This window comes from Aythya fuligula, chromosome 1 (assembly GCF_009819795.1).
Source record: "Aythya fuligula isolate bAytFul2 chromosome 1, bAytFul2.pri, whole genome shotgun sequence".
In the NCBI taxonomy this organism is placed as follows: domain Eukaryota; kingdom Metazoa; phylum Chordata; class Aves; order Anseriformes; family Anatidae; genus Aythya; species Aythya fuligula.
The window spans coordinates 145587750-145600387 of record NC_045559.1 but is presented as its reverse complement, the minus strand read 5'-3'; the positions used below and the strand labels follow the sequence as shown (position 1 = coordinate 145600387).

At 40.5% G+C, this 12638-nt stretch overlaps 1 protein-coding gene across 2 annotated transcripts in view; it reads left to right on the top strand.

Annotated features, from left to right (window-relative positions):
- The window catches only part of COL4A1 (collagen type IV alpha 1 chain), a 128089-nt gene that overhangs the window by 91163 nt on the left and 24288 nt on the right, over positions 1-12638 (top strand). For both annotated transcript variants that reach the window (XM_032192592.1, XM_032192582.1), the window contains 12 exons: positions 3983-4174; positions 4863-5031; positions 5258-5350; positions 5445-5549; positions 7018-7115; positions 7384-7534; positions 7868-7981; positions 8376-8543; positions 9124-9213; positions 9827-9979; positions 12260-12358; positions 12451-12540. In XM_032192592.1, coding sequence (XP_032048483.1) covers positions 3983-4174; positions 4863-5031; positions 5258-5350; positions 5445-5549; positions 7018-7115; positions 7384-7534; positions 7868-7981; positions 8376-8543; positions 9124-9213; positions 9827-9979; positions 12260-12358; positions 12451-12540 — 1522 coding nt within the window. The remainder of the gene's footprint in view (positions 1-3982; positions 4175-4862; positions 5032-5257; positions 5351-5444; positions 5550-7017; positions 7116-7383; positions 7535-7867; positions 7982-8375; positions 8544-9123; positions 9214-9826; positions 9980-12259; positions 12359-12450; positions 12541-12638) is intronic.

Genomic DNA, 12638 nt, shown 5'->3' with positions numbered 1-12638 from the left:
GAAAGCATCCTTAATTATAATGGGATTACTTGAAAATTATGTCGATGCAGCATAACGCAGTTCTCACTAAGGCTGGATATTAGAAGCAGGAAAGCCTTAATTATAGCACATGCTTAAAATGGCAACACAAATCACTCCTTGATGAACACTGTACTAGCACAACTACATTTGATCTTGTCAGAGTTCACTTGAGTGTCCCCGCATACACTGTGGTAGGCTGTGAAGACCTACATTAGCACACATGTTCCTATAGCATAACATGGATTTTGACACCATAGACTCATGGAATCCTAGAATGGCTTGGGTTGGAAGGAACCTTAACGATCACCTTGTTCCAACTCCCCTCCTGTGGACAAGGATGTCACCCACTAGGTCAGGTTGCCCAGGATCCCATCCAACCTGGCTTTGAACACTTCCAGGGATAGGGCATCCACAACTTCTTTGGGCAAGCTGTGCCAGTGCCTCACCAGCCTTGGAGTAAAGAATTTCTTCCTAACATCTAACCTAAATCTCCCCCCTTTTAGTTTAAAACTGTTCCTCTTGCTTTATCACTATCTACCCATGTAAAAATTCACACTCCATCTATTTTATAAGCCTCTTTAAGTACTGGAAGGCCACAATGAGGTCTCCATGGAGCCTTCTCTTCTTCAGGCTAAATCCCCAACTCCCTCAACCTTTCTTCTCAGGAGAGGTGCTTGAGCCTTCTGATCATGGCCTTCCTCTGGACTCATTCCAACAAGTTTACGTCCTTGTTTTGCGAGTCCCAGAGCTGGATGCAGCACTCCAAGTGGCCTCATGAGGGCAAAGTAGAGGGAGACAATCACCTCCCTCTGCCTACAGCCCTGGTTGCAGTTGGCCTTCTGGGTTGCAAGCACACACTGCTGTCTCATGTAGAGCTTTTTGTCCACCCAAGAACCCCCAAGTCCTTTTCCACAGGGCTGCTCTCAATGAGTTCTCCCAGTCTGTACCCAGATCTTGCATTGCCCACTCCTCAAGCTTGTCCAGGTCTCTTTGGATGGCATCCCATCCTTCTTTTGTATCAACTGCACCACTCAGCTTGGTGTCATCTGCAAACTTGCTGAGGGTGCACTCTATCCCACTGTCTATGTCACTGATAAAGATCTTAAACAGCCCTGGGCGCAAAACAAACCCCTGAGGGACACCACTTGTCACTGACCTCCACCTGGATATTGACTGCAACTCTTTGGGCATGGCCATCCAGACAATTCCTTATCCATCGAATGGTCCACCCTTCAAATCTTTTTCCAATTTGGAGATAAGGGTGTCATGGGGAACCATGCCAAAGGCCTTACAGAAGTCCAGGTAGATGACATCTCTCAATCTTCCTTTGCGGACTGATGCACTGCGCACTGAATCATAGAAGGCCACTAGATTCGTCAGGCACAATTTGCCCTTGGTGAAGTCAGTCTGGCTGTCTTGGATCACCTCCTTGTCCTGCATGTGCCTTGCTTGCAGGAGGATCTTTTCCATGATCTTTCTAGGCACAGAGGTGAGGCTCACCAGTCTGTAGTTCCCCAGATCCTCCTGTCTACCCTTTTTAAAAATGGGAGTGATGTTTCTTTCCCTTTTTCCAGTCACCAGGAACTTCACCTGACTGCCAGGACTATTCAAATATGTTGAAGAGAGGCTTGGTAACCCCATCAGCTGTTTCCCTCAGGATCCTGGGATGCATGTCATCAGGCCCCATAAACTTGTACCTGTTCAGTTTCATCAGTTGGTCTCTAACCTGCTCTTCACTTACAGTGGGAGGGACTTTGCACCCCCAGCCCTCATCTACACATTCAGTGAAACAAAAGATGTGGGAAGCCTGACTGGCTGTGATGTCTGAGGCTACGAGTACTCTCTCTGTTGAGTACCTCAGCCTTTTCCATGTCAGTTGTTACCAGTTCTCCCTTCTCATGTATCAGAGGAGGTACACTCTCCTTTGCCTTTCTTTTCTGACCAACGTACCTATGGAATCCCTACTTGTTATTATTTGCCTCTCTTGCCAAGTTCAGTTCCATTTGTGCCTCAGCTTTCCTCATCCCATCCCTACACATCTGAATGGGATCTGGACACAATTCCTAATGTAAGTAGAGTGACTGTCAGAGTCTTCCCAGACTTTTTTTTTTTTCCTAAAGCTGTTTTCTCCTTCCAGCTGAGCATTTTTGGCAACATAGCTTCTCAGTGGTGTTCATGTGTGCTGACTGTAACACACACTGGAATTATCCAAGCACCCTCTACCACCAATGGTGAGAGATAGGCACCTTCAGAAGTTAATCCAACCTACCTATATTAATTCCTTACTCAAGGAATCTATTTCTTGCCCTTGAGTATGAATAAAGCCTAGATACCCTAATTTAGGCAACAAAAGTTAGCTGGGATGGGAAACACATTCTCTGTGTTTCCACATTGATAAACAGGATGGTATTACTCAGTGACTGAACTTACTACAATACAAATGGGTCCCTGAAAGAAGGAATGGAGAAAAAAAGGAGAGATAAAATATGAAAGAGACAAAAAATAAAGACATCCTAACATATTTAAGCTTTTGTCATGTTTGGCATTTGTTCTCAGCACATTTTTGCCACATCTTTACATTTTCCTTTAATTGCCACTCAAGTTCTGTTCATGTCTTTCATCAGACGAGGACTGGTTGTTCTGAATATTTTTAAGCTTATCTTTGTCTTCAAAATTCAGACAGATGGTGATCCAGCCTATAGTTCAGTTTGGAAAAACTAGTACCTAGAGGCCATCTTTGCAAGCCTACATTGTTCCAATCCATTCCACAGCATCAAAGTCTGATTCAAGATCCACCAAAGCTAAAGGAACTATGTTCTAGTTCAAGTTTAAATGAAAGGTACACTTAAACCATAAGACATTGGCTGTGACGTTTGTGCTTTACTATCCTAGTCCTGATCCAGCTGAAAATAGAATAAAAATTCCAATGCAAAAAGTCCATACTAGTCCATATGTAGGGAAAAACTGGAATTCTGGACATCCTGTAGGTGTATTGTTATTGTACATATACATGTACATATATGTATATATATATGTACATTATTATACATATACATATATATATATATTATTGTTATTATAAAGGACTTCTTCCCTGGAAAGCTTACAAACTTCTTCTGATCATGTGTATAGTATTCTATGCAGCAAGAGATTGTGAATGTTAATTGCACAAAATCAATGAATGTTGGTAATGATGTGAAATGTATATTTTAATCAGCCAAATGTCATAAATAAACTCGTTCTTGTGCAAATAATACTTGAATTTTATATAAGACAATGAATTGAATTTAGTAGGCAATCTATGTATTTAATGAATATTTCAGTTGATTTTAAAGTTTCTGAAAGAAGCAAACTCAAGAGTTTTGGGCTTGTATAGGCAGTTTAAACCTGTACGTTTGGCTATGCTTTTCTTTGCATAATTGAAGCGTGCTCTTCTCATGTATTAGTACTATTTCTGGTATTGTAAATTATCCTGGAAATGTAGGATGCAACCTTAGTTGCATTTGTATCATAGAAATAGGGTCTGCAATGTTACAGAGTACGACTTTGGGGGCAGATGTTAGCTCTGACAAGGCCTTTTCAAAAAGCCTAGATTACTTTGATATAATATAAATATATGTAACTAAAATTCAGTATGTAGTATATTGAAAATTCAGAGTAGATTTTTGGTGGCAAGACCTGCAGCTTTTGTGTAAATAGTGAAGTTTTATATTGATTGTCAAAAATGATGTACCTGTGGTATGATACAATGACAGTGTGGTCAAGACAGGGAAATTTGTACTAATTCCTTATTTACACTGCTATATCCTGGAAGATATTCTCATTTGATTTCCTTGGTTGAAAACTTAATGTTTTATTTGATTTGGGTCTACTTTTTGATTTCTGAAGATCTGTTTTCTTTATTTTATCAATTGAAAAGTTGATAGGGCAATTGATGACATTTGAATTTATAAAATTTCAGGGGCCCCCAGGTGCTCCAGGACTTATCGGCGCCCCTGGGGCAAAAGGAGAACCAGGAGATTTTTCTTTTGATTCTATCCTGAAAGGTGAAAAGGGAGATCCTGGTTTCCCAGGACAACCAGGTATTCCTGGAAGAGAAGGAACACCAGGAAAAGATGGATTGCCAGGTCCACAGGGTCCAAAAGGAGCATCGGTATGTGTTATTTCTTTATGTTTGCACTGTCCTGCTGAATGTTTCTGTATTTTTACATATTGTCCTACACATGCTTTATGTTTATTGGCCTCATACGTTGTTCCATATGTGATCCAGCTCAGACATATTCAGATTACAAGGCTTGCTGCTTTCAGGACTACAGCAAGGTTACTTCCCCCACATTGTGGGTGTGGGCAATATTTTTTTTTTTCATTTCTCCCTTTCTCAAAGTTTTATAATGAGAACTGGTGTGGATGATTTAACTCATATCTGGAGACGATTGAAGAAATGCAGTTGTCCAAGTACAGATAATTAGGATGAGGTTCAACTCTGTTCTAGCAGACTTATCTTCTTGTGGAAACTAATGTTTCAAAGTCTTGCCCAGTTAGAGGGTTCAGCTGATGTGGATGTGGAGCTGGATCTGGAGCTCAGATTTGCTCCCAGATCCACGACTGGGAAAATAGTCAAAATGATCCAGTTACCTGCATTGCACACTAGGTATGATTTCCATGTACTTTTCTACATGGAACACAATTCTACTTCCATTGAATTCAGTGATAAAGGAGTTACAGGTAGGTATCCTGTGCTAAATCCAGGTTACAGTATATTCACACAGATGGAAGGATGTAAGGATGTGTTCTGTCTTGCCAATCACACAAGGAGTACATTTATACTGTCTACAAATTAGGGTACAGCTGGCTTGAAAGGAGAACGTGGTCCCCCTGGCCAACCTGGATTCCCTGGAGTACGTGGTGAAAGAGGTTTTCCTGGCCCTCCTGGGATAGGCACTGCAGGGCTACCTGGTGACAAAGGAGACAGAGGCTTTGCTGGAACCCCAGGTTTACCAGGCCTTCCAGGTAATGCTATAGTATTTTTTTTTTTTTTTTTTTTCTATCAGGCCAAACAGGATGGTTTAAAGTTATCCTAAACCTAGTTCATTGTAGTTTTCTATGGATATTCTATAAAAAAATTCATAAAAAGTCAGTTTTAATGGTGTGGAGGGTCTAACACTGCTGGCAAGGTGAATGAAACTTCTCTGTTTAATTTCATCGGTTTGGACTTAATACATCTTTATGTTCACAGGGGCAAAGGGTGAAGCAGGACGAACTATACCGCTCCCTGGACCTCCTGGGGCAGATGGCCTTCCTGGGCCACCTGGTTTCCCTGGACCCCAAGGTACAGTGTTCTGTTAATCTTTCTCTGATCTAATGTTTCTGTTTCCAATAAGTTAACATTGGTATCAACGTTTGTCTTGTTTTCACTTGCAAAGGTGACAAAGGGAATCCTGGGCTTCCAGGGATACCTGGCCTGCCAGGAGAAAAAGGTGCTGTTGGACAGCCGGGTATAGGGTTCCCTGGGCCTCCGGGACCCAAAGGTAAGATAAAGTTATCCATCTGACAGGGCTGGTGTATCTTAAGTGTGGATGGAGGACTGCACTGTTATCCAGTCATGGCTGCACAAGGAGATCTGCAAGGTGTAGCAGAAGAACTTCCCTTGTGAAAGTCCACAGACACTTATCAGGGTACTTTCAAGGCACACCTGCTTTGTGCAGTCATGTGGTGCAGATACAGGCAACGCTACTGCCAGAACAGAAAGTGATATAGTGCATCCTGTGTTGCAGCAACTGAGGTTGCTGATAGATGAGATGGCCTTGCTGAAAGATGATTTAGGTTGCTGAAAGATGACTTAGGTTGGTCAAAAAAACATGCTAACATAAGTATGACTTTTTTTTTTTTTTTTTTTTTACCAGAGCTCACAGGTCTGTGGTGTCCCAGGTGGATGGGAGTGTTTGGTCAAATACCAGCAGATTCAGTAAAAGTTTAGGCTTCCCCACATGGCCATTGTCAGGGTGTACACATAGTTTAGAGTCTATAAGATCATACCCTCATTTTGGATTTTTGGGAGACGTATTTTGTAATGCTAATGCTACTCATTCTGGACTAGATGACTGAGCTTTCAGCAGCCACTTGAACCGCCATTCTCTCTATCTCACACACCATGAACTGGGAGGGTCAGATAAATTTTTAAATAAGAAAAGGGAAATCTTTACCTCTAGTTCTTACAAATCTGACATGACACAAGCCTGAACAGAAAAGTTCCATAGCATCTAGAAAAGGATTGCTATACGCTCTTAAATGCCAGCAATAAAGGAATGAATGATGTATCAAACCCTTTTATTTCCAAGACACTTTCTTGAATGCAGCTCTGCCCCGTGACTTTCCAGGGGCTTAGTCTAAAAGCTGGATTTCCCACTCTGTGAGACCTTTGTGAAAGAAGCTTCATCTCAGTTGAGTGAGCATTATCTTTAAGTGATCTTCAGAATGTTGGCTATCTTCCTTCCTGAATTCCTGAGGGATGTTCCTTGTGCCAGGTGTGGTATAGAAACATGTGACCCTCAGGGATATGTGTAGGACAAGTCACATTACATATACAGTACAGAAAGTGTTGATTCACCAAGATGGCTTTTGTTCTGCATCCCTGAGTCTTATGCCTCACACATTTAGTTACCCCTCTGAAAAAGACTCTGGAAACACATCTTTGCAGGTAGAATATTTCTCAATGATGTGAACCCACAAGGCTATTAATTAAAGAACAGTCACTCCATATTTGTTCTTTTTGGGTTTGAAGCTCAATGTTTAAATATCTGTTGAGAACACTGACATTTGGAGCTGCCATTTTTTTCTCTAGGAATTTGATGAAAGAGACTACACAGACCTTTTTGAACATATTCCTCCAAGGATGTGAACAGTTCAGTTAGAAGTTTGAAGAGACGATAAGGGACATTTAGAGGGACAGACAGCAATAATGTGAGTTTTATTTTTTTATTTTTTATTTTTTTGTAGGTTTTCAAGGTCAGCCTGGCTCACCTGGTCTACCGGGGACTCCAGGAACTCCTGGCCTGGATGGTTTGCCAGGTACACCAGGTTTACAAGGTCAAAAAGTAAGTGTCTGCTGCTGATACTGTTTCTGCCACTTCATGTTAACAGGAATCTGAGAATCTGGGAAAAGATTCTGCTTCTTTCAAAAACTGCCCGTCATCTTACGTTTCCCACTGTATATGCAAAGGAACAAAGTAGATGAATGTTTTATGTTAACTCTGAATGGTTCATGTATGTGCAGCATTCTTTCTGAATGATTTAAATACAGTCAGCGAATGAGTTAGTGGTTTTGATGTATTGATTCCCAATCTGTTGTGTTTCTGTGACTAGGGTGAACCTGGTGTAGGTCTCCCTGGCCCTAAAGGATTACCAGGCCCCCCAGGCCCAGCTGGCATCCCTGGAGAAAAGGGAAATCCAGGACTGCCTGGCTTACGTGGCGAGCAAGGATTCCCAGGCATACCTGGACAGCAAGGATTCAGAGGTAACATTGCTGAAAAAATAAAGATACATCTCTGTATTTATATATATATATTTTTTTATAGTTTCTCCCCTGTAGAGGGAACAAAAAGTCTATTCACCACTTAAGTCCTACTGATAACTAAGGGCATTCTCTTTTTTCCTTTCCTTCTCCTCCCTTTTGCCTACCACAACTGCTAATAAATGGCAAGCAACGAAAAGCAACGATTCCCCCAAGCCCAGGCAGGAGGTATTAGAGGCTGAAATGAGGCTTTTGTTGGCCACATATTTCCTAAGCATCTGTCTAGCACCTTCTGGAAACAAGATCTCAAAGACTCTCATCTCTGTCTCCCCACAGGTGACCCTGGCCTCCCAGGACTGCAAGGCTTGCCAGGCACCCCAGGTGCACCAGGGGTGGGCCCACAGGGATTGCCAGGGCCTGCTGGACAGCCAGGACCCCAGGGACCACCAGGTGAGAGAAAAATGCTCCTATGCTGATGCTTGGAAGTGGATTTTTTGGCATAAGCATATGTTGGTGTTCATAAATTGCTTGTGCTTTGTGGGTGAGGTGCAGGAAGCATGGCAGCAGACCTCATCCATCTGGTCCAAAACACAAGGCAAGGGCTGAGAAAATATCTGCCATTTTGTTCAGTTTCCTTGGGTTATTGTGGGTAATATGTACAGGATCGAGGCTGCGCACAGGAAATGAGGAATATTTCTGCTCTCTTGACGTTACAAGAGAAACTGTCTTTGGGTCTTCATGCCACATAATTTCTAAACCATGGGAGGACATTTTGGGGTATGCTTGTTAACTGTGTTTCCTGTGTTCTGCTAGGGACTAATTCTATATCTTCTCTTTTTCCTAGGATTTCCTGGAATAAAAGGAGAAAGGGGTTTCCCTGGTATCCCGGGTCTAGATATGCCAGGACCAAAAGGCGATAAAGGTAGCCAGGGCCAGCCTGGAGTACCAGGGTCTGTGGGGTTACCTGGCCTGCCGGGTCCACAAGGGTCTGTTGGACTGAAAGGATCAGAAGGTAAACATGCTTACTGCTGGGAAAGTAATCTCCTTCCTTGGAAATTGGCATCTTTGGCAACTGTTTTATTAAGTCCTGGTAGCATTCCCCTTCACTCAGTTAGGAATTGATCCTTCAAGGAACCTGAGCTTGAGGAAAACACGTGGGCTTCTATCAGCAAAGCCACTCTGTGCATGTGTAGCTTTAAACTCATACTGAAGTCTTTTGGTGGATCAAATCCAGCTATATGCAGGAACTAGGCGTTAACCTGTAGTAATGGAAGATGATTATTCTGCACAGTTTCAGTGATAGAATGTGGTTTTAATAATGCCTTTGTTAATAACAGCATTGTTTACTGTAGTTGCAAGTTTTAAGAATCTGTCAAAAACCTATTACAAACCATGTTTTATTCTGTATTTCCTAACACAATTTTAACTGCTGTTTTATCTGTCAGGCTATTTAGATTAGATCATCCTCTTTATCCCTTTTTTCCTTAAGTAGTGTAATTCCTGATATAATTGGAAGTAAAACATTCCACTTCTCATACTTCTTTACACTGCTTGCTTTATTTCTCTTATTCACTCTTCCACTTTGGTTTCAGGAGCCAAAGGAGAAATGGGAGTTATGGGAACTCCAGGACTGCCAGGGACTCCTGGACCAGTTGGAGATCGAGGGTTGCCTGGTGAAAAAGGTAAGACAGAGACTTTCTTAAATTCTTCTCGTACATTTTAAAATCGATGTTTTTCCCAACTGAAGTCTGGAAATAACCAAATATAGAGAGTATGCTTGGCCTAAAGGATGTTTTATGTCAAATAACTTCCTTCTAAGTTAGAAATAATGTAATCTAGAAAGCCATATCCTAGGAGCAGTTGTATTTGGGCACTGAGCCAGGAGTTTTGGTCTGTTCTTCAACAACATAAGGGTTGGCTGTTTGAGAGCATGCTATGGATATTACTCCAATAGAAACACTGTGTTTGAAGTTATAAATAGCCAGCAGGAAGGACTTAATTAAATCCTTCAAACAGTGCCCTATATTTAAACTCTTCAGCTCATATTCCTATTGTTTTGAGAGGGTCTCAAGCTAATGTCTGTGAAGCAGGTAAAAGATACCAACTTTTTCAATAGTTATTGTGAAGTCCTGGTATAGAAAAATCTGCATATGAGATAAAAGATGTGGGTGTTTAAGAGCATGTTAGCCCATGCTCAAAATTTAATAAATAGCTTATTTAATTTGTTCTTGTCTACTAAATATTTTTTGCAAAGTTTTATATGCCTCTATAACATTCTGTGCTATTACTTTATAGGTAGCCCAGGGTTCAAAGGGGTAGTTGGACCACAGGGTGATCCAGGTGTCAAAGGGGATAAAGGTGAAGCTGGTCTCCCAGGAGTACCTGGAAGCATGGATACCATGGACATGGTTAGTCTCAAAGGCCAAAAGGGAGATCCAGGAGAAAAAGGTAACTTTAATCTCTAACTAAAGTTAGAGTGGCAGTACTTGGAGTTCTGTTGTATCTTAGTTTAGACATCAAGTTTCAAAACAAGATTAAAGAACTTTACACAACAAAGCAGATATTTTTCTAGCATCCTCCAACTCCATAGAAACAAAGATCAATCAGACTTAAAGGGTTTTGGTTGGATGGAAAAGGCTCAATTTGCTATTATAAAATCAGTTTTTACCTCGTTTCTCAGAAGACTCTCTGAAAATAATAATAATAATAATAAAAAAAAACCTAAAATTAGAAACTAAAGCTTGCTAGAACAGTAAAGCTTTCTTTCATGTAAAAAATATAGTTTTCACTGTTTTCACCATGAAGACCAACTGACTCTAAGAAAAAGTGGTCAGCCTTTTTTGGTGTACAATTGTTTCTTTGGGACCTGAAGAAATTTCAGGAAAGACACATGTGAATGCCACTGATACTGAAAGACTACCTTACATCAGACTGGAAACACCCGGAAATATACAGGAGAAAAGCAATCAGCTTTTTATTTAGAAATTAAAAAAATATATTTTATATATTTAAAAAATATATTATATACATTTTATTATTTGTTCTTTTTATTATGATGTACCTTTTATTAAAAAATCCCAGTAAGAGTTTTTGATAAATAACTATTTTTATTTTATTTTCATAAATAAATTGTAATTGTTTTTTTTGTTAAAACAGAAGTGTAGAGCTGGAAGGGAGCTACTGGGATCGTGTAGTCTGCCATTTCCATCAACCAAATGCTTCAGCCTTTCATTGTGTAGCATGTTTTCTGAAATAATTATCATTCTTATTACCCCTTCTGAATTCTCCCCAATTTGGCTGCATTCTTGTTACATTGCATTGTGCTGAAACAACTGAAGGACTCAGGCCCTGCTGGAATAAAACTTACCAGGGTTATGGACTGAGAGGAAGGGCAGGAGCAAGTGTGGAGTACATCTGCCTCTAAGCTGAGATTCAGCTTCTGACCACACTTGTGAATTTGTTGAAGCTCTCAGCCTGTAAGAATTTCATCTGGATTCCTTTCTCTCATTTGTGTCTGATCTTGATGTGGTGGTGTGAAAAGCCTTAAAACAAGGCTACATAGGTTGTTTTTCATTAACTCCTTTTCTGCAATTGATCTATAGGTTGACTGGTTGATAGTTTTATTACCTTTCCAGAAATCAAAATCAAGCACAGTGGTTACATGCGTATAAAGAAGCCTATGCTGAAAGGTTCAACTGGTTTATTTCTTTTGTTTCTAACTCCTTCACCCCTCCAGCACTAATAATGCGCACTTCCAAACTTGGATGTTCTACCTTTCCCTGATCCCACACAGTCTGCAGATTATCCTGGCTCATGCAGCATGGAAGGGTAGGCTCCAAACAGACCCCAGACTGCAACCTTCTGCTGTTGTTTGTCTGTCTCATCCTCTTTAACCCAGAGATAAATAGTACCAGTAGAGAAAAAATCTAGTTATATTCCACAACTTTCCTCATCTGTTTGCTGCCTTCACCTCTCTAGTCATGAATATCACAGTAATGTTTTAAAAAACTTGTAACATACAAGCAAAAATAGAGTATTTTAATGGAATGGTAATGTTTAATAAAAAAGGTTGGGTTTGGACATCTTGGGATTTTTTTTTTTTTAATAAATCCTCTTACTTAAAAGCATTCAGCTACCTATCTTCAGTAACGTATTGTCCAGCATTTAGATACAACACTAACAAAAAGGATTATAACCAGAAAGCTTGAACATTGCGGTTGGAGAAGAGGCATGCTGCAGAATAAGAGATAGAGCCTTCTGGAATGATGAAGTTGCTTTAACATTAAATAGAACTGAAGAAACGGAAAAATTCTGCCTGTGAACTGGTGGCTCACGTTTACCTACATAAACAGCAGAACAGTCAAATCAATCATTTTTGTTAACACCTGATATTGTCTGGCACTTCAGAAATAACTCATTAATCTAACTCAAACATAAGTTTGCAAAACACTGAGTTTCTTTTAAAAATATAATTTGTCTTGTAATCTGTGCAGACACCTGCAAAATTTATCAGTTTGTAGCCTTCCTTCAATGCTGGCTTGAGTGGAGAGTTGTTGCTCAAGTTTCACTCTGCCGTACAATGTATGAAGCTTGAATTCAGCCATTCCCTTGTTAAGCAGAGAAGCAACAGAGATTAAAAAAAAAAAAAAAAGTAATTAGAAGGATTATTATATGACATTACAGTAAATTTTGATAAAACTGATCAGTGTTTGTTTTATTGTTGTCCAGGGGACCATGGACCAACAGGAGAAAAGGGGTTACGTGGGGAGTATGGAGAACCAGGAATTCCAGGAAAGGATGGTGAACCTGGTACTCCAGGACATCCAGGTATGTCGGAAGCTAGCAAAAGGAGATAGTGTTAACCAGGTATCTTAAATGACATTAACTATCTGGACTCTTAATTTCTCTGCTGTCTCTAGGACCAAAAGGTGATCAGGGCCCCCCAGGGTTCCCAGGAGAACCAGGAATTCCAGGACAAAAAGGATCAGTTGGTGAAATGGGTTTGCCAGGTACTGATTGCTGGGATTTTTTATTTTTATTTTTTTCTTCAAGTTAATCTGGAGCATTGTTACAGGCCTATCTAGAATATTAGGTGGTGTTGATCTAC